At 43.8% G+C, this 21,182-nt stretch overlaps 3 protein-coding genes across 4 annotated transcripts; 2 read left to right on the top strand and 1 right to left on the bottom strand.

Moving 5' to 3' along the window:
* Nucleotides 1-418: 418 nt before the first annotated feature.
* Nucleotides 419-11,346, bottom strand: ncoa4 (nuclear receptor coactivator 4). Of its 2 annotated transcripts, XM_037782149.1 has the most exons (12): nt 11,275-11,346; nt 11,152-11,242; nt 5,417-5,543; nt 4,380-4,520; nt 4,195-4,286; nt 3,956-4,064; nt 3,813-3,863; nt 3,522-3,644; nt 2,589-3,320; nt 2,178-2,462; nt 1,941-2,033; nt 419-1,773 (listed from the first exon to the last, which is right to left on the bottom strand). In XM_037782149.1, exons 2-12 carry the CDS (start codon nt 11,187-11,189, stop codon nt 1,768-1,770), a joined length of 1,797 nt encoding a protein of 598 aa, XP_037638077.1. In that variant the 5' UTR covers nt 11,190-11,242; nt 11,275-11,346; the 3' UTR covers nt 419-1,767. The 2 variants fall into 2 exon arrangements, with proteins under 2 accessions (XP_037638077.1, XP_037638078.1); XM_037782150.1 differs by lacking the exons at nt 11,152-11,242; nt 11,275-11,346 and adding an exon at nt 9,498-9,671 and having other exon boundaries at nt 2,589-3,325; nt 3,518-3,644.
* Nucleotides 11,347-12,457: 1,111 nt separating this feature from the next.
* On the top strand, nt 12,458-16,111 carry yipf3 (Yip1 domain family, member 3). The gene is made up of 9 exons (XM_037782176.1): nt 12,458-12,723; nt 13,798-14,007; nt 14,170-14,276; nt 14,358-14,403; nt 14,531-14,623; nt 15,044-15,175; nt 15,322-15,435; nt 15,518-15,641; nt 15,831-16,111. Exons 1-9 carry the CDS (start codon nt 12,640-12,642, stop codon nt 15,950-15,952), a joined length of 1,032 nt encoding a protein of 343 aa, XP_037638104.1. The 5' UTR covers nt 12,458-12,639; the 3' UTR covers nt 15,953-16,111.
* Nucleotides 16,112-16,674: 563 nt separating this feature from the next.
* On the top strand, nt 16,675-18,053 carry dnph1 (2'-deoxynucleoside 5'-phosphate N-hydrolase 1). The gene is made up of 4 exons (XM_037782198.1): nt 16,675-17,049; nt 17,357-17,428; nt 17,568-17,678; nt 17,873-18,053. The coding sequence occupies exons 1-4, from the start codon at nt 16,914-16,916 to the stop codon at nt 17,989-17,991; spliced, it is 438 nt and encodes a 145-aa protein (XP_037638126.1). The 5' UTR covers nt 16,675-16,913; the 3' UTR covers nt 17,992-18,053.
* Nucleotides 18,054-21,182: the final 3,129 nt, after the last annotated feature.

Here is a 21,182-nt window from a genome sequence, read left to right as displayed (position 1 = left end):
TACCATAAAGTACAGTGTAGTAAAAGTACCCTCAGTACATGTAAGTTACTCTGACCCTGAGATATTGGCGTGTTCAGTGATGTCATAGTGATGTCACAGCTCTGTCTATCAGTGTCCTCCTGCTGGTGGGTGTGACCTCATCAGCTGCAGTAAACAGGAAGTTTATCAGTGTGTTATCTCTGTGTGTGTGTGTGTGTGTGTGTGTTTGTGTACGTGTGTGTGTGTCAGCTCATGTTAAACTGGAAATTTTCAGAATAAAATCCCCTCAGTTAAAGTGAACCTGGAAACTTTCAGAATAAAATCCCCTCAATTCAAGTTAAACTGGAAACTTTCAGAATAAAATCCCCCCAGTTAAAGTTAAACTGGAAACTTTCACAATAAAATCCCCTCAGTAAAAGTGATGTCACAAACACAGAGATGATGTCAGCATGTTTTATTACTGTAGAGAATCACAGAGATTACTGATGACATCACAGCTCTATATGACAGAAGCCCCGCCCCCACAAAATCATCACACTAGAGCTTCAATAAAAAGCACCAATCACTGCTGACTGCAGAGTCATGTGACCGAACAGACTGCAGGACGCTTCCACCAGACGGCATTCTGGGAAACAGTTATTTATTCTGTAGATTTTAGAAATGTGTTTTCTGCCCTGAACTGAGTCTTCAATGTGGTGTTACGACATATGACAGGTTCCACCAATCAAATGAGAGGTCTGCCTGCAGACTCAACTCAGGGCATAGAAACAGAAGCTTTTAATTTGAAAGATCCAACAGCTGTTTCCTCTCACACTGTTTACACTTTATACACGCTTTAAAATAATAATAACAATAATATTAATCAAACATTGTGGGAGAACTGATGGTCGGAGGACCAGAATTAATAAATCTATTAATACACCTATTAATAAATGTATTAACAGAATAGTACTGCAGCGCCTCCACTCAGCTGGAGGTCACTTGCAGTACTGCAGCTCATTCTGACTCCGTTATAAATCTTTGAGTTATTAAGTTTTAATCTTTGAAGCTTATATATTTATGAAAAGAGACTTTAAAGTGCGTCAGAATCCCTACTGAGCATGTGCAGAGCACAGCGTCAGTCGTGATGCGAGCAGCGTGCAGTCTGGACAGGAAGTAGATCTTTGCAGTGGAGCAGTTTGACAGAAAAACAAGAGAAGAATAAAAACAACATTATTCTGTTAAATGAAGAAATAAAGTGAAATCATAAAAACAAGCTCCATTAAAATAAAAGCTACTTTATGTCTAATTTTAACCCCGCCCACCACATGTTTAGCCCCGCCCCTTCAACCTCACCCTGTCCCCTCAAGCTCCGCCCCGTCTCCTCCAGTCAGGATCAGCTGATGAAATGCATTCTGGGACATGTTGACGATAATGAAGCTTATCAATCAACTTGTTTGATAATCGATTAATAGTTTCATTCATTTTAGTGAAACTAATTCGGTATCGTCTGATTCCAGCCGCTCTCTTCTGTCTCATGTTTCATGTATTGTTAAATTAACACCTGAGCTGATGAAGCCAGTGAGACGCAGCTGAAAGCTCTACGACCCGTGAGTCACACTAACTTGAGAGAGTTTGGAGAAACATTGATCGGTGGGTACTTGATCATGATTGGAGGAGAGCTCAGCGAAAGAAGGCGGCGGCAGCGGCGGCGGCGTTGGTTAGATTGTTGCGGTCGTGTGCGCTGATCAGCGATAAAGTGACTCCCAGAAGAGAGAAGAAGAAGAAGAAGAAGCATCTTCATCGTCGTCACATCTGGAGGGAAAACAGAGACGGACATTAAATGAGCGTTATACTCTGACTATAAGGATGTATATATAATGTAGATGTAGCAGCGTCATCATGCAGATGGTTCCAGGAACCACTGGGAGGAAACAGGAGGATCTAAATCTATAGAAACTAACGGAGTGACGTGGCCTCACCTGTTCAGCAGCTCTGTGCAGCCACTTCTCTTTGTCTCCGCCCACCTTCATACAGGAGAACAGGTCACAGACGGACGGCATCGCAAGACGCTCCTGACAGGAAGTGAGCACAGCCAGGTCAACAACACTAACCTGATCCAACACATCACACATCTGTACTGGTCTCAGTGGTCTGTACTGGTCTTAGTGATCCGTACTGGTCCCAGTGGTCTGTACTGGTCTTAGTGGTCCTGTTACCTGAGCTTGACTCCTCTTCTTCAGCAGCCATTTGTCCTCCTCTGCTGCTGCGCTGGGCTGACCTCCTGACTCCCGAGTTTGTCCTGGAATCACCCAGAGATCTGGATCCAGAGGGCTCTGGAACGGGGACAAGCAGGAGGAAGAGGAGGAGTAGAAGGAAGAGGAAGAAGGCTTGAACTGGGAGCTGTGCTCCTCCCTGCTGGCCTTCTCCTCCTCAGGAACCACCCAGCCAGAGAGGGAGGTGGTGTTGGAGGGGTGGAGCCAGGCCTCCAGGATGGCCTGGACCTGAGGACACAACACAACAACAACTAATCAATAATCAATAATGAATGTAATAGTTCTATTGATCTAATAATCTGATTGGTTGACGGATGTTGAAGCTGAACTGAATGAATCCAGATCAAAACTCACCTTCTGTTCCTGCTCCCGGTGGTGCAGGGTGGGCGTGGCGTTCTTTGAGGCAGGCGTGGTGGCCGTGGCATGCTTGGTGGTTGGCGTGGTGTCCATGTTGGCGTGCTGGTCTACTGGGACCCCGTTTTTGTCCCGTCCGTCCTGCTGGAGGAGCCAGTGGCTCAGAGCGTCCCTCCCACAGTTCTCGTCACAGACACAGTCGGCGTAGGAGGAGCAGACCTCGTTGCCCCTGCAGTTCTGCTGCACCGGCACCACCTGCTGTAGCCATGCCTCCAGAGCCGCCGGCGTGGGCGGGGACTCGGGGGAGGCAGGCGGGGTCTTTAGGCACTTGAGCTGGCCCAGGTTCTCGATCTCCAGGGCCTTGGTGGTCTGGCAGCAGGAGGAGCAGTCAGCGGCGGGGGGCCTCGACCCCAGCAGCCAATCGCTGGACGACCAGCCATCCTCGAACGGCTTCAACACCCGCCGCCACCGCTCGGCGTCTGACATGGTCTCCATGGCAACAGTGGGCGGGGTGATGAGCCAGTCGCTCATCTCCTCCTCCTCCTCCACCTCCTCGGGAGCGACGGCGAGCTCTGATTCGTCGATCTTCTCGATGGAGAAGGAGGAGCTGGAGCTGCTGTAGGTCCGCTCCCTGCTGGCGGCGGTCTGGTCCTGGAGGACCCAAGCCTCCAGGTCCCTGAGCTGACCCCAGGCCTGCAGGAAGTCCATTGAGGCCAGCACAGGACAGGAAATCTGACACAAACACACAGGAAGTGACATGTGACCAACAGGAACAACATGGAGCTGTCTGGTGTCTGTGGTTAAACAGCACCAGAGCAGTGATCATTAATACGGTAACCATGGAAACATGTGAATGACTGAAGAGGGGCTCCACCATGATGGTCTGGAGCATCAGACACCACTGAGTGGGCCTTAGTTGGGCTCCTCCCTCACCTTGCTCTCCTTCTGTGCAATCAGCCAATCCTGAGGGTCCTTGCTGCCCTGGTAACCAATAGGAGCGCTGCTTGATGGAGGAGTTCCCATCAGCCAGTCACCCAGAGCTCCAACCTCCATCTTCTGATCAGAAACACATCAAACAACATGTCACCTTCCGGCTTCTATCCCCGTCGATCCCCTTAAATCGTCCTGTTTTCAACTGGAGTCTGGTGTACTCGGAGGGTTCATGTGCTGAACTGACTGAATGTTACAGGTTAGTCTCTGTGTCTACCTGCTGGGTGCAGTTACCTGTTTCTTGGCAGCGATTGGACAGCTCTGAGAGGACACGCCCTCCACCAGCTGCAAACAGGAAGTACAGAAAACACCTGGTCATCATCACTTCCTCAAACGCAACACCTGTGTGTGTTTGTGCATGTGTGTGGGTGTGTCACCTGAGCCGTGATGCTGCCGAACGAGGTGATGGCGAGCCTCAGAGAGCGAGTGTCGGCGCGGAAACTCATCTCAGGTGTTTCCTCTGGCGTCAAACTCAGAGAGGATAACCTGCACACACAGGAGGAGAAAACAAGCACACCCAGCCGTTACACCACACTCACCTTCATCACCTTCACCATAGTGTGTGCGTGTGCGTCTGCGTGTGCGTGTGCGTGTGTGCGTGCGTGCGTGTACTTACTTCTCCATGCAGCTGGTCAGCTGGTTGTTCAGGTCTTTGCTGCTGTTTGAGTTCTGCAGCTGATGGACGATCACATCAAACTGACCTCTGAGCTGAAATACAAACACCACGTAAACACAGTCAGTAACCAGTATGACCAGTATGACCAGTAAGACCAGTATGACCATTAGAGAGGGAGCAGGTACCCGGTGCAGCTGGTGCAGCTGCTGCTGCAGAGTTTCAGTCTTCACTTGTTCCAGCAGCTCGATCTGCCCCAACAGCCACACCTCCCTGCAGCGCAGCGCTTCCTGCTGACGGCTCACACAGCTCTGCAGCTCCGCACGCACCTGAGACACACAGGTGAGACATACAGATGAGACGCAGTGGTAACACAGACAACAGTGGGCTGAAGGAACCTTTTCGTTCCAGGGACTAAAAGTCATAGGAAAACCCGGCTTAAGTCACTGCAAATATTACAGAACTTCACAGAAATGACAAGTCAGATTTACCTGAAGAGGTTCAGAGAGGTGGAGTAGAGTGCGCTAGACTACAGTAAAGTCCAGCAGACTACAGTAGAGTTCACTAGAGTCCAGCAGACTACAGCAGAGTACGGTAGATGAAGCTGTCCTCAGTCTGTCAGTGATATGAACTCGACTCTCTCTCTTCAGTGTTTTATATGCTGACTCTACCACCCACATGACCTAACCTGTCGATGGTTAATTGAGTCTGGGTTACCGCGGCAACCGCAGGTGCAGGACCGAACAACAGGTGGACTTAAAGTGTTTGTGGAGTTTCAGACCACACACACACATTGTACGGTGAATCATGGCAATTAGGAGGAGATAACCACGGTATGGTAACCACCAGCACCTCCCAGAAGAGGAGGAGGAGCTGGTGGGTGAGGAGATCCAGTTCATCCACCAGCCACAGGACCAGCGTCTCTGCCGTGTTTCTATGTTTACAGCCATCATGATGATGGGGTCCGTCAGTAACACGCCGCCCTGGTCTGTGGCCGTACGTCCATGTCGTTAGACTAGTAACGCAACTATTGTAGCGCCACTACTGCCCAACACTGGACATAACGGTACACTGATGCTGCTCACTCGCCCTCGCAGCTCATTTGTCAACTGGCGGTTACAGCATTCTCTCAGGTTGAAAGATGCCAACGTTACCCGTTAACATGACGACAGATCAATGTTTAAACAGACAGACAGACGAGGATGAGGAGGATGAAGGTCCTAACCTCTCTGGTGTTTTCTCTCAGCTGCTGCTCGGCCTTCATCACGCCGCTGATGGCGTCCTCCAGCTGATCTTGGGCCTGCCGGCACTGCTTCAGTCCGCCCGCTGTTGCCATCTCTGCCGACGGCATCCTGTGGACAGGAAACAGGAAGAACACAGCGTCAAAATAAAAACGGTGAAACTGGATCTGGACTGACAGATAAAGGTCAGCAGCGAGGTAGATTCCTCTTCAGGTTATTCTCATTTATCAGCAGCGAGGTAGTTTCCTGTTCAGGTTATTTTAATTTCAACACTGATGGTGAAACTGTCTCTTCTGTTTTCTTCACTTCTGCTTTTCACTTTACTCCCATCAATATATTATTGCTGTTTCTATGTTAAATATGAATTAAACACTGTTAAGACTCATTTAGATTTGATTTTATTTACCTAAGTCTGCTACAGTGAGGTCAGAGGACATCCTTTAGTGTGTATTTTTGTTTTGTTTTTAAATATTTCATTAATTCTCCTTCAGAATAATATTTACATTCATCAGGTGGTGGAACTGGTTTCATTCTTACCCTAAAAGAAACCATAAAAATCAAAAACAAATGTATTATCCATCACCATCAACGGCCACGTTAGACAGAGACCTGACCACACAGATGAGTCCTGACCACACAGGTGAGTCCTGACAGAAGAAGGGTTTACTGCAGCATCTGTTTGTTCGGGAGTTTCTATTCTTCTGTTCACACTGTGACTGACTCAGCTGATTGCAGATCAGTCAATGATCCAGCCGGCTGTGTTGTGGTGAAGGCCACCGACTGGTCAGAGGGCTGGTGGGTCACCAGGATCCACTGGGATTAAACCAGTCACACCACTAAACTATTTTCAGACCCAGCTGGACAGGGTGGGGGGGAGAAAGGTGCTCCGATATAAAGCTGATCAAACGCATCGAATCAGTGGTCACATGATATTTCTGTCTCTCAGCGTTGGCGGAGGTGAGAGTTGTGAGAGTGGTGAGAGTGAGCGTGGCCTCAGGGCGCGGCGCTGCTTCGCTATCAGCTGTTAACAGTCGATCAGCTGATCAGAACCATGCTGAGGAAAAACATCAGACGTGACGTTTGACATTCACACTCTGCTGTGTTTACTGAGCAGAGTCCTGCTACATTCTGGCTCATTTTAGCCCACCGTCTCTGCGGTCACGTCTGTCCTTGTTTTTAAACATACTACACACATTTATTGTCCTACTGTCTCCAGCTGTGTTGTCCTTGTTTTTAAACATACTACACATTTATTGTCCTAATGTAACCAGCTGTGTTGTCCTTGTTTTTAAACATACTACATATTTATTGTCCTAATGTCTCCAGCTGTGTTGTCCTTGTTTTTAAACATACTACATATTTATTGTCCTAATGTCTCCAGCTGTGTTGTCCTTGTTTTTAAACATAATACATATTTATTGTCATAATGTCTCCAGCTATGTTGTCCTTGTTTTTAAACATACTACATATTTATTGTCCTAATGTCTCCAGCTGTATTGTCCTTGTTTTCAAACATAATACATATTTATTGTCCTAATGTCTCCAGCTGTGTTGTCCTTGTTTTTAAACATGCTACACACATTTATTGTCCTACTGTCCCCAGCTGTGTTGTCCTTGTTTCAACTGTATGTGCATTTCTGTCTGAGTACATAAACCAGAGTCAAAGTCCTTGTATGTGTTCACATAGCTCAGCGTTTTGTCAACGGGAGCGTTCAGAGGACATCGGGGGGGGCGCTGGAAGCAATATTTTTGTAAGGGGGGCGTTGAGGTGTTCTGGGAGGGCATTTGAACTTCACACCAAAGATTCAAGACAAGACGAGTTGAAACTTGCAACTACTTGCAGAAGAATGTGGTCTGCAAAGTTAGAAAACATGCCAGTTTACACCGATGCAACTACTTGAGACGGTGTATCATTTCCACAGAAACGATTCTTTACTTCCGTGTTTCTGTCAGCTTTCTGTAGCGCTGCTCCACATGCTGACTTCACTGGAACGGGACGTCAGAGCATCATCTTTTTTTTACCAACATGGGGTTTACTGTGTCAAGTCAGAGAAAGGGACACTCTCTTCCCCGGTATTACCCGTGGAGGAAATTAAGAGTTTCTTCCTCTTGAAAGCATCCATTTCTCCAAATTTAACAGAGGGATATTCCGCTGTCGGACTTTCAGTGAAAGCACCTTAGAGTCCAGCCACACTGTGGGCAACACACAAACTAGACACATGACACCTGCCACCTGACATTTAGTCACAAGTCAGTCCAAAAATATACAGTCCACCAATCAGTGCATTTTAAAAATAAAATGATGACTTTTGCGCGGCAACTTATCAGCAGAAAATATAGCAGCAAAATGGCACAGAACAAGAAAAAATGCCGCCGGTATTCCGTTGAATATCTTAGTTATGGATTCGTACTTTCTCCTACCAAGGCACAACTTCCAATGTGTTTATTGTGTGAACAAGTGTTTTCAAATGAGACCATGAAACCCTCACGTCTCAAGGAGCACCTTACGAAGATCTACCCAATTTAGCTTCGTTCTACTTTTTTTTTCAGTAGCCTCAAACGTTTTCCTCGGTTCCTTGGTAGGCTGCTCTTGTTTTCCGTTGGAAATATTAATATGAATTGTTTGTCATTTCTGTTGGAACATTAATATTTAGGAAGACAATTAGCCTACATTTTATTTGTTTGGTCGGGGCAGTAAGGGACCTGGATAACGGATAGGGGGGCGCTAGCCCAAAAAAGGTTGAGAACCACTGACAGAGTTGGACAATAAAACTGAGCTATAAGTAACATTACAGTACATCAGAATGTACTTGAATATCCAAAGTAAAAGTACTTGTTATGCATAGAACGGGCTAGTGTTATAACAATATATATTATCTTATTACACATGTATTAAGTACAGTAGTAGCTGACTGTCAGGATGGAGAACTGAAGTACTTTATATACAGTATGATCACAGGTTTTACGAAAGGAAAGCAATGTTTAAGTCGAGTCTGATGTTGCCTTACACACAACAGAATGATCCAGTCACTTCCACACAGTGAGGAATACAGCTGATTAATTAAACACTGGTATCGGATCGGTACTCAGTATCAGCCGATACCAAAACCTAGATATTGATATCGGGACTGAAAGAGTCGGATCGGTGCATCCCTAACTTTTATCTGAATATTCACAGTGGTGGAAAATAGAAAAGTACACATTTTAAGTACTTCTATCCATCTATCTTCATTTGATGTTACTTAAAATGTCTATATTAATCTAACAAAGTTTCCTAATTATACTCAACTATATATAAAGTACTTCCATCCTGACATTAAAATACAACTGTACTTTAAAAATGTGTAATAAGATAATATATACTGTTATAACACTATCTGGGGCCAGTTCTATGCATAACAAGTACTTTACTTTGGATATTTAAGTACATTCTGATGTACTGTACTTTTACTTAAGTTTACCTTGTAAAAGAGTATATTTATATTATGGTGCTCACCACTGAATATTAGCATCTTAATGTGTTCCAATGATTAACTTTTGGTTAATAAAAATGGTTAGTACCACTACTACAAATACTAGACTACTACTAATACTAGCAATACTAGACAACTACTAATAATAATAATACTAGACTACTTAATAATACTAGACTACTACTACTAATAATAATACTAGACTACTACTACTAATCATAATAATACTAGACTAATAATAATAATACTAGACCACTAATAATAAGAATAATACTAGACTACTAATTCTAGACTACTACTAATAACAATAATAATAATAATAATAATAATAATAATAATAAACTACTACTAATACTAGACTACTAATAACAATAATATAATAATAATAATAATAATAATACTGGACTACTACCAATACTAGGCTACTAATACTACTATTAATAATAGACTACTAATATTACTATTACTACTACCACTTCTAATACTAATACTAGACCACTAATACTATTTATATAATCGATAATAGCAGAACAGATCCATGTGGAGGCTCAGGTGGAGAATAAAGCGTTAAGTTAATTATCTGTTGTCCTACCTCTTGTTTCTGACTCACTGCTGGTAAAACACCTGAGAAAGATCCGTTAAACACGCCGCGTCCTCAGCTGTGAGCTTAGCCTCTGACGGCGACATACAACCGGCTATTGTTTAGTTTAGAGTCTCAGAGCGGAACAAGGAAGCAGTCTCCTCCTGTCTCCGCCATCACTGCGGCTCGGCTCGCACGTACACACAGCGTGGGGAGGGACGGCCTCGAGGAGGGAACAGCCGGCTGTTATCTCACATAAACACACTTATTGCACTCATTAGTGATTAACTAGGATGTGACAGAGGCCACTGTACACAGCTGATAACTCGGTTTCATATTAACCCAGAAGTGAACGTGACGAGCAGCGGTCTCAGAGTTCAGCTCGTCAGACTCCATTGAAAAACACTGCATGTTTACGTTAGTCCGGTTTGCACAGCTGGCAGAACACAGCTGTGCAAACAACTTCACACTTTCTCCCAGTATCAAAGGTCAACTCGTAAATCGGCTTACAGATAATCCACCCAGCAGCACTACAATATAATAAAATATCTACTTTTACAGACTCAGCCCAGCACTAACTAACAGCCCTCAGCTGGGAGTTTTACTGGAGAGGGAGACTATGAGGAATCATAAAATACAACATCGTGTTACAGGTGACATTGATAGACGAGTTATGAGTATGCCGAATTATAGATTGGATATTAAGTAATGTGTATAACAATTAAAAACTAATGTTACAGCGCGTAAAACCTTACTTATCAATGGAAACGCTTAAATCGAGATGTTTTTGGAGCGAGTTTGGTGTCACAACACGTGGACTAAGTACCACATTAAGATCAATATAAACCTTGATAACTACTGGGATGGGATGTTATTTACATACAGCGCGGGAAGCGGCTGCTGAAAGACGCTGTTCAGACAGAAACAGACAGTAGAGAGACAGACAGACAAGCAGCGGTCTCAGAGGTCAGCTCGCCAGACTCCATTGAAAAACACTGCATGTTTACTTTAGTCCGGTTTGCACAGCTGGCAGAACACAGCTGGCAAAACAACTTCACACTTTCTCCAAGTATCAAAGGTCAACTCATAAATCGGCTTACAGATAATCCACCCAGCAGCACTACAATATAATAAAATATATACTTTTACAGTCGGAGCCCAGCACTCACAATCAGCCCTCGGATGGGAGTTTTACTGGAGGAATCACGTGTAAAATACAACATCGTGTTACAGGTGATATTCATCGGCGAGTTATGAGTATGCCGAATTACAGATTGGATAATAAGTAATATGTACAACAATTAAAAACTAATATTACAGAGTTTAAAACCTTATTTATCAATGGAAACGCTTAAATTGAGATGTTTTTGTAGCGAGTTTGGTGTCACAACACGTGGACTAAGTACCACATTAAAATCACTATAAACCTTTATAACTACTGGGATGGGATGATAAAAGCCTTTTAAAAGAACCAACAACACGTAGATATTATAAATGTTTGTCTATTATCTAGCAGCGACTAGAGGTCACAGCGTTTTTCTAGCTAAAGTAAGTTAGCTAACGTTAGCTCAGCTATGCTAACGTTAGCTCGGCTAAGCTAACAGGCTAGTCGACTCTCTCGATGTGAGAAGAGGCGTTTTTGTGAGCCGCAGACGGTTGAACTCACCGGGTGCCTTTAGTCTGGACTCTCGACTTCGATGTCATGAATAATCCGTGTTAGTTCGGAGACACGTTAACGTTAAACAGAGCTCCGGTAGAGACGCGTTAACGTTGAACAGAGCTCCGGTAGGTAGATGCCGGTGTTTCCGTTACCACCAGCTGCGACCCCTAATTTCACAACCACGTCAAGGAAAGGGGCGGAGGAGGAGCCTCGCGATAACTGAGAGCAACATCCCGTTGGATCCCGTTACTGCCCCCTGCTGGTGACGCTGCTGTAACTGCAGAGGGCTCATTATGCTGCTACTGCATTACATTCAGTGCTGTACTTTATACTGTACTACTACTACATTTATTCACAGATTCATATTAATAAAAACAAAATCTAATCAACTAATAAATGACGATTATTATAGATTAAATATATATAGATATATAGATATAGATATAGTTATATCTATATCTATATATAGTTATATACAGTATATATATATATATATTATATTTAATCTATAATAATCATAATTTATTAGGTGATTGGATTTTGTTTAATAATCTGAATCTGTGAATAAATATATATATATATATATATATATATATATATATATATATATATAGTTTTTTGTTTCAAAATGACAGTACACAAAGTAAGCAGAAAACATTGATATCACTCACATACAGAAGCATAGCCAAAACATAAACAAAGAGCAGTGCCAAACATAAAAAGGACAACAGAAATGAAAGAAAATCAACATGAAATAAGATTTAAGATTAATAAGAAAACAATGCATTTCTGTCTTTGTCACTATAATCACAGCAACCAAATATTCAATTCAATTCAATTCAAACTTTATTGCAGACTCAAGGTCCAGATAAAAAAATATATATAAAGAAAGATAGATAGATAGATAGATAGATAGATAGATAGATAGTAACTTTATTGATCCCGAGGGAAATTCAAGTTTCCAGAGTCACAGTTCCATAGTGCGAACATGTTAGTAAAGAGGCACAAGTAAGTAGTAAAAAGTATAATAAATATACCAGATATAAAAATACCAGGAGATGTTAAAACTGTTATGTATATACATATACACATATATATATAATAATATTAATAAAATAATATACATATATGTATAATATTTCTATAGTATAGTGCAAAATCTGAGAAAATGTTGTCAAATATAAAAATTGTAACATCTTTCCACAGCTCATATGTAAATATGAGAGCAAGTTTCAGGATGTAAATCACAGAGTTATTTAAATAAAAATGATTTAAATATTATTTTACGTCCATGCCTCCACGTCGCCTCAGCAGCGGTGACGTCATCACGCTCCCTGCGTGCAGCCTGTGGTGTTGTAATGTAGAGTTTAGAGTTTAGAGACAGAAACGTCGCTTTCCATCGTTTCTTTATTAACATCACGTCCGTCAGGCAGCTGAGGGAGCGGTCACACCGCCACCGACCCGGGATTAACACGGTAAACTACCCGGTGAACGATGTCTGCGGGCTCCGGGAGCAGAAACACGAACACGGAACCGAACACGGAACCGTGGGGCAGCTTCGATGATAACCTCATCCAGGTGAGCTAACAGGCTAACAGGCTAACATGCTAACATAACAACATGCTAACATGCTAACATGCTAACCACACCGCTGACGGCCTCACTAACCAGAGAAGCAGCCTGCTAACAGGAACGATAACCACCCGGTTAACCTGCTCACCGGGGAGAGGAGGCCGAGCTAACGAAGCAACAGGCTAGCTAACCTGTCAGATGTGTCGACTAGCATGTTAGCTAAGAGAAGCTAGGAGAAGCTAACCAACAGGCTCTCTGACAGGCAGCTGGACAGGTAAACATACCTGAGTGACGTCACGTCTGTGCACCTCTTTTAATGGTAACACCCTACAAATACTAGACTACTTCTAATACTACCACTACTACAAGTACTAGACTACTCCAAGTACTAGACTACTACTAATACTAGATTACTATTACTATTACTAATTCTAGACTACTCCTAATGATACTAATACTAGACTACTACTAATAATACTAATACTAGACTACTACTAATAATACTAATACTAGACTACTACTAATAATACTAATACTAGACTACTACTAATACTAGACTGCTAATACTATTATTAATACTAGACTACTAATATTACTATCAATACTATACTAATAATATTTATATTAATACAAATATTAGACTACTACTACTACTAATACTAGACTACTACTACCACTACTAGTAATACTAGACTACTACTACCACTACTACTAATACTAGAGTAGAGTGAAACCTCTCCTCCTCCTCTTCATCACTCAGTGAAACATGAAACACATGTTTACATCATTCAGAGTGACTTCCTCTTCCTCAGGATATTATCATCTCCTTTGTCATCGCAATAAACGTCCAGAAATCCACTCAGACATGTCTTCAGTCTCACAGTGATCAGTGATGGTAGACAGGAGCTGATCACAGATCAGTCATTACTCTGGCTACATGGAGACTAACACAGATCCACGAACCTGAGCTAACACCAGACCAGCTGCACTACACACAGAAACACAGTGAACTAATAAAAGAATGAATTGATTGTTGTAAACACGTGGTTTAAATGGCCTTTAACCCCGTGTTGCGTTCAGGGTGGCGGCTCGGCCGTCATTGACATGGAGAACATGGACGACACGTCCGGCTCCAGCTTCGAGGACATGGGAGAGATGCACCAGAGGATGAAGGAGGAGGAGGAGGTGACCGCTGAGGCCGCCGCCACCGAGGACGAAAACACCGAGGACGGAGAGTTCCTGGGCATGAAGGGGATAAAGGGCCAGCTGGGCCGGCAGGTGGCAGACGAGGTGAGTCCAGATGTGAGGTCAGAGGTCACCTGACTTTAAAGCTTCAGATCTATAGTAACACACGCAGGACACGTCACACGCTGTAGCCTAGATAACGGCAAGCGTGCGTGACTTGGAGGGATGGCAGCAAGTCAGTGTCACTCACCTGTGTGATGCATTTAGGTGTGGCAAGCGGGGAAGCGTCAGGCCTCCAAAGCCTTCAACCTGTACGCCAACATCGACATCCTGAGGCCCTACTTCGACGTGGAGCCGGTGCAGGTCCGCAGCAGGTAGGAACTTCCTCTTCCTGTTTACTGTCAGCTGTTTCCTGCTCAGTGAGACGCTAACTGCTGCTAACTGTCTCCTCTCAGGCTGATGGAGTCCATGATACCTGTCCGCATGATCAACTTCCCCCAGGTACACACTGCTACTTCCTGTCTCTCAACATGTTTCATCTACTCAAACTCATTCAAGACAGGATTTTCACAATAAGAGCTTCATGTTGAGGTTCAGTCCTCTGACAGTTCGTACTTCCTGTGTGTAGAAGATCGCAGGTGAGCTGTACGGCCCTCTGATGCTGGTCTTCACTCTGGTGGCGATACTGCTGCACGGCATGAAGACGTCAGACACCGTCATCGTAAGAACACGCACACACACGCCACTGTTTCCCATAATTCATCTGTCCCGCCACACTTTCAGAATCAGCCGCCTATATTTTCATATATTTCTCAACGGGTGGGTCCGATCAGTCTGCCGGGGGGTTCAACTCGGCAGTGCGGTGTGGGAGGAGTCTCTCCCCGGTGCTGGCTGGCCCTCGCCGGGCGCATTGCCTCTATGTGCGCCGCGACCGGTTCTAGGTCAGCACGGAAAGGCCCGGGGTGAAGGTGGCTCGCGGCTCCACCGTGAGCTTTACAGCACACACGGCGAACGCCCCGGCGTTCAGGCCTCGTCTGTCTGACCCTCGTATCACTACTGCTCACGCTGTGATACACATGAGAACACTAAACACTATCTCCACTTCCTGTCTGTCTGTCTGTCTGTCTGACTGTCTCTACAGAGGGAGGGTACCCTGATGGGAACAGCGATAGGAACATGTTTTGGTTACTGGCTCGGCGTTTCCTCCTTCATCTACTTCCTGGCGTACCTGGTCAACGCTCAGATCACCATGCTGCAGATGCTCTCCCTGCTGGTCAGTGACAGTACACACACAGTACACACACAGTACACACACAGTACATCAGGGATTTTAAAGTTCTGTGAGTTTGGAAGATAACCATGCTTGATTACTGATTACTGTGATGCTGAGTGACAACACTTCCTGTCTCCTGTCATCAGGGTTACGGTCTGTTTGGTCACTGCGTCGTCCTCTTCATCACCTACAACATCCACTTCCACTTCCTGTTCTACGTCCTCTGGCTGCTGTGTGGAGGACTGTCCACTCTGCGCATGGTGAGGACTACGTTTCCCATCAGCCCCTCTGTTGTTCCTCAGCTGGGCACTAACCTTGCTCGTGTGTCTCGTCCCCTGTCAGGTAGCGGCTCTGCTGTCTCGTACGGTTGGTCAGACTCCTCGCCTCCTCCTCTGTGGGACTCTGTCGCTCCTCCACATGCTCTTCCTGCTCTACCTCCACTTCGCCTACCACAAGATCGTAGAAGGTCAGTCATCGTGTCCTGAGGTCATGTGACCTGTGTTCACCTGAATGGCTAGATCGCCATGGTTACTGATGCTACACTGGTCCGGACCAGTTTATGTTCAGAGTTTCAGATAGAAAGAAGGTTTGGTGTCAGAGTGAGACCTCCTGTGGTTTGGTGTCAGAGTGAGACCTCCTGTCGTTTTGTTTTCAGGGCTGCTGGACTCTCTGGAAGGACCCAACCTGGCTCCCATGCAGCGGGTGGCCAGAGACGTGCCTGAGCTGATCCTGAACGCTACAATGAGGAGTCTGGGGACCCTGCCGAGGGCCCAATGAGGCCCCCCGCACAGACAAACATCTCTTCATGTTAAACTTTCTCTGTTTGTACATTTTGTATTCTTTCTGTCTGTAATGTTTTGGGGTTATTTTCATGTTCAGATGTATTTATAGTTTCTGTACAGAGACTCAAATAAACTTTATGAGCTTTAACACTAATTTTGTTTTGTATTTTTTGTTTTTATTATTGAGTACTCAATAATAATTTAATGTGATTACTCAAATATGGAAATTACATAAAACGCTCATCCCTATTATAAAGATTTATTTTAACAGTCAGCAATCATAGCTGCAAATTAAACATTTACTTTGAAATTTTATTTTATTTATTATTTATTATTATTTAGGCTGGATCAACTGTCTTTTATTATAACTATTATTATTATAGATTTATTTTAATGCTCACCAATCATAACTGCAAACTAAACATTTACTTTCAAAATTATATTTTATTTATTATTATATCAGCTGGATCAACTGTCTGTTATAATAACCTTTATTATTATAGATTTATTTTAATGATCACCAATCATGACTGCAAACTAAACCTTTACTTTGAAATTATATTGAAAAATGTGTTTATTTGCCCTATGGGCAGTCTGTCAGGTAGTTCCTCCCCCCCCAACTGGGTTCCGCCTCCAGTCTGCACCAATCTCTTTAATACATCCATGGCACCAATAAGAGGCAGCTGAGATTCAGCCAATCTGAGCGGGGAAAGAAGAATGTGTTGGCAGCGTTTTGCCTGCGAGACTCATGGCGAGACCGTGATCAGGGCATAAAGAACAAAACGTTTCAAGTTACGTACAGTTGGACGTCACCGCGCAGAGCGTCATTTACATACAGCGCGGGAAGCGGCTGCAGAAAGACGCTGTGCAGACAGAGATAGACAGTAGAGAGACAGCAGATAGAGACAGTAGAGGGAGACACTATATAGAGACAGTAGAGAGAGACAGTAGAGAGGATGAAGGTGTATTTCTGCGGTAGTATTCGCGGCGGTAGGGATGATGTGCACCTTTACCGGAGGATCGTTGAGAAGCTGCAGAGTTACGGGAGCGTGCTGACCGAGCACGTGAGCAGCTCCGAGCTCACCGACAGAGGTCTGACACATGCACGCACACATGCACGCACCCCTGCACCCACACACTCACTCACACTCAGTCACTCACTCTCATACTTACACACTCACTCACACACACTCACTCACTCACTCACTCACACACACTCACTCACTCACTCACTCACTCACTCACTCACACACTCACACAATAACCATAATAATTATTAATTATTCATAGTATGATTGATCCTCTGATCAGAATCAGTTTACTAGATTTACCACAGAAGAAGAAGACAGGTGTGTGTGTGTGTGTGATGTCACTGAGGTGCTGTGCTCTGATTGGACAGGAGAGGACGCCACAGCAGCAAGTGAACGATTCATTCATGACCGAGACGTGGACTGGCTGCGACAGTCTGACGGTGAGACAGACAACCATCAATAAACTGATCAATGAATTAATAAAACTGATCAATGAATCAATAAAGTGACCAACGTGTGATTTGGCCCTGAGCAGTGTCTGCAGTTGTGTGTGACCTCTGACCTCTGACCTGTGTGCAGTGGTCGTGGCGGAGGTGACTCAGCCGTCTCTGGGCGTCGGCTACGAACTCGGCCGAGCCGTCGACATGAAGAAGAAAATCTTCTGTCTGTTCAGACCTTCGTCAGGACGCAGTGAGGACACTTCCTGTTTCCTGTTGTTAGCAATACATATACATACATACATACATACATATATACAGTGTGTGTGTGTATATATATATATATATATATATACATATATAGTATATATACACACTTCAGAGTTATCTACCTGAGGAGGTTCTGTTGTTTGTCCTCTTTGATATAAACTCCACTTCCTGTCTCAGGTCTGTCGGCGATGATTCGCGGCGCCGAGGACGGCGAGCTCTTCGTGGTGAAAGATTACAGCGAAGACGAAGTGGAGAACGTTGTAGAAGAGTTCTTCAACAAACTGAAGAGAACCTGAAGAACATCAGCTGGTCCATGTTGGACAGAATAATCTCAATAAATTAAATCTGTTTCTCACTTCCTGTTTAATCATTTAAGGAATTTAATTACTGGTTAAAAATATTAATTAATATAATTAAAAATATTAAATGAACCAGCGAGGTGATTTAAGGTTCCCGACGAACCCTCCACAGAACCCCTGATTAACCCAGAGGATCTGAACCAGCAGGGTTCTTGAGGGTTCTTCAAGGTTCTTGATGTTTCCTGTCGTGCAGGTGATTGACAGGTGGTGTGACATCATCAGAAGGGGGCGGTGCCCTCTGACAAAGCGGCTGCTGAACACAAAGACGGAAGAAAGAGCTGATTAATTATACATTAATCATAAATAATTCACAGAGCAGTTCGATCACTATCAGCTGTCGCTAGGCAACAGGACACACACACCTTAATGAAGCTGCTTCATTAACTCTGATGAGCAGGTGTGTGTGTGTGCGTTCATCAGTATTAATGATGTCATTTAATCAGCAGCTGATCAGGTGACCTGAGAGCTTCAGCAGGAACAAACAAATCTTTACAAAATAAAAGTATCATTGAAACATTTTTATCAACAGGAAGTGTGACTCCAAAATAAAATGCTAAATTGATTTGCTGTCACATTTGAACCTCGTTATAGAAATAAACCGACAGACTGAGCTACGTTTAAAATATTTTATTTGTTTTAAAATATACATCGTTTACAAATTCAGAAAATAAAATCGTTAGTAGAGTTTTAACAGTCTCTTTTTTTTTTGTAGTTTTATTTCCCCAACAGGAAGTGAAACAATCAGACCAGGAAAAACACCACAGCTGGGGTCAGAGGTCAACGAGCTGAGAGTGAGCTGGGGTCAGAGGTCAACGAGAGTGAGTGACAGCACCTGTGGAGGCGGGGTTACAATCAAAGTTCAGCTCCGAACGTCCAACAATCGTTCCTCTGGTTCCAGTTCTCACTTCATTTAATTTGTCCTCAGGTGACCTCAGGCGACCTCAGGTGAGTCCACGTCCTGAATAAAAACCCAGCCATCCGCGGCGGCCATGTGGAGTCCTCAGCTGTTTGTGTTTTGAGTTTCAGAAGAAGAACATTAAATACAGATGCTAACGCTGCGTTCAGGTCATGTAGGATGGATGGTCGAGACTTTTCAAAATAAATGTGAGTGAATCGTGTTGCACTGTGAAGAGTGATGCTGCATCGCCCTGAAGGGGATTATTCCACTACAATGACCCGCTAGCTGTACATTATCACGCTTATTACACGGCTACTTACTGAAGAAATCAATAATCTCACACAACATGGTCAGAAAGAGTCCGACATCAGAACTCCGCCCATAGCAACGGTCTGTTATACATAGCAACGGTCTGCTATAAAGAAATAACAGACTGTAGAAGGCCGTGGTTGACCAATCAGAATCCAGTATTCAACAAAGCCGTGTAATGACCTTTAACAACTGACTTAAACTAACATGTAGCATACCTCGTGTTAGCTTAAGTCCATATTTAAACTGATGCTAACATGTGGCGTAGCACTAAATATTCCATATTTAGAATATTGTACACTACATTTAGTGCTCATTAACCCCCCCACACATACTTGAGCTAAACTCAGAAACGTCGGAGTTGTGATTAAATGTTGAACGTGGTTTTAAACGTGTGAACGTGAACGCAGCAGCTGACAAAAACACAAATGAACTGTTGGTTTAGAAAAGACACGTGAAAAAGAACATCCTCCTGATGCATGCTGGGACACAGAGACTGACTGTAAACTGACCTCAGATCTGTACGGTCACAATAATGTTACAGAGCTGAGTGCTTTTATTTCTACACTCACTTCCTGTCTTTTATTCTGAAAGTAAATATAGTTTCATAATCAGCGTTTTACATTTTAATACGCCTGGCTTTATTAATGTTTCTAATGCTTCATAGAGCCGTTATAAACCGTTAATAAGCACTACGTTATCATTAATAAGCCAAAAAGACTGCTGTTATAAATGTTAAGACATTAATAAAGCATAATTCATCTCCATGACAACGGAACAGAGTAAACTGATGAAGAGCAAGTGGCTTTGCGAAAAGCTCTGGAACATCTGGAGCTGGGAAATACTGAAAGAGGAAGAAGAGGAAGAAGAGGAGGGACATGAGATGAGTATGACAAGAGAAACAGAAGAGGAGGAAGATGCCAAGACATGGTGGAAGTGAAAAGATGGGATGAAGATGATGATGATGAGGAAGAGGAAGAGGAGTGTTGGAGGGCGACCTTGGCTGAGAGGACGTCTCCTATTATATTCATGAAGAAGAAAAAGAGTCATTAAAGTTTCACGAGTCCAGATGTAAAGTCTATTTATACCCAGAATGCATCACTCTCTCTCTCACGCACGCTGTGAAGTATTAGCGACCCATTTCTGACGGTAATAAAACGTTAATAATTTAACAGCAGCCACTCGTTCTGCTAATAACTACAGCTGAAGAGGAGGAAGAGGGAATGGAGGGCGAGATGGAGGAGGAGGAGGACGGTGTGTTTGTGTGTTCATGTGTTTGTGGGATTTGCAGCCGCCACGCAGATGAAAATGTTGTTTAAATAATTCAGCGGGCTGCAGTTAAAGGACCGAACCGCTGTTTTACATGTTTTATTCACTACAGTCACATCTAGGAGAAGCAGAGGAAGAGGAGGAGGAGGATGAGGAGTCACATCTAGTAAAACAGACTGAAGAAAAGAAGTGGACGAAACCTCCTGCTGTGAGCAGTGAAGCCTTAAAGCAGCCAGCAGGGGGCGACTCCTCTGGTTGCAGAAAGAAGTCTGATTGTATAAAAGTCTATTAGAAAATGAGCCACTTGATTTATTACCTCAGTAAACATTATAAACATGAGTTTATGGTCTCAATCTCTAGTTTCAAGTCTTCTTCAATACAGCATGATGTTCATTTAGTAAATTATGTTTCCATTTAGAGTCAGATAGACCATAAAGCAGGGGATGCTTTAGGGCGGGGCTACCTTGTGATTGACAGGTCGCTACCACGGCGTTGTCCGGTCTGGGAGTTGTCCGTGTTTTCGTCTTACAACTTTAACCCTTTCACAGTGTGTTTTCACTTCATCAGAGTTAATTATAGCATTTTGGTCGACTAATAATGTCTTATTCAGTGTTCTGTTGTACTTGGTAACACCCTCTCGTGTCACTTCTGG

Source organism: Sebastes umbrosus, chromosome 10 (genome assembly GCF_015220745.1).
Source record: "Sebastes umbrosus isolate fSebUmb1 chromosome 10, fSebUmb1.pri, whole genome shotgun sequence".
In the NCBI taxonomy this organism is placed as follows: Eukaryota; Metazoa; Chordata; class Actinopteri; order Perciformes; family Sebastidae; genus Sebastes; species Sebastes umbrosus.
Note: the sequence above shows the minus strand (reverse complement) of the source record. Positions and strands in the feature narration are given on the sequence as shown.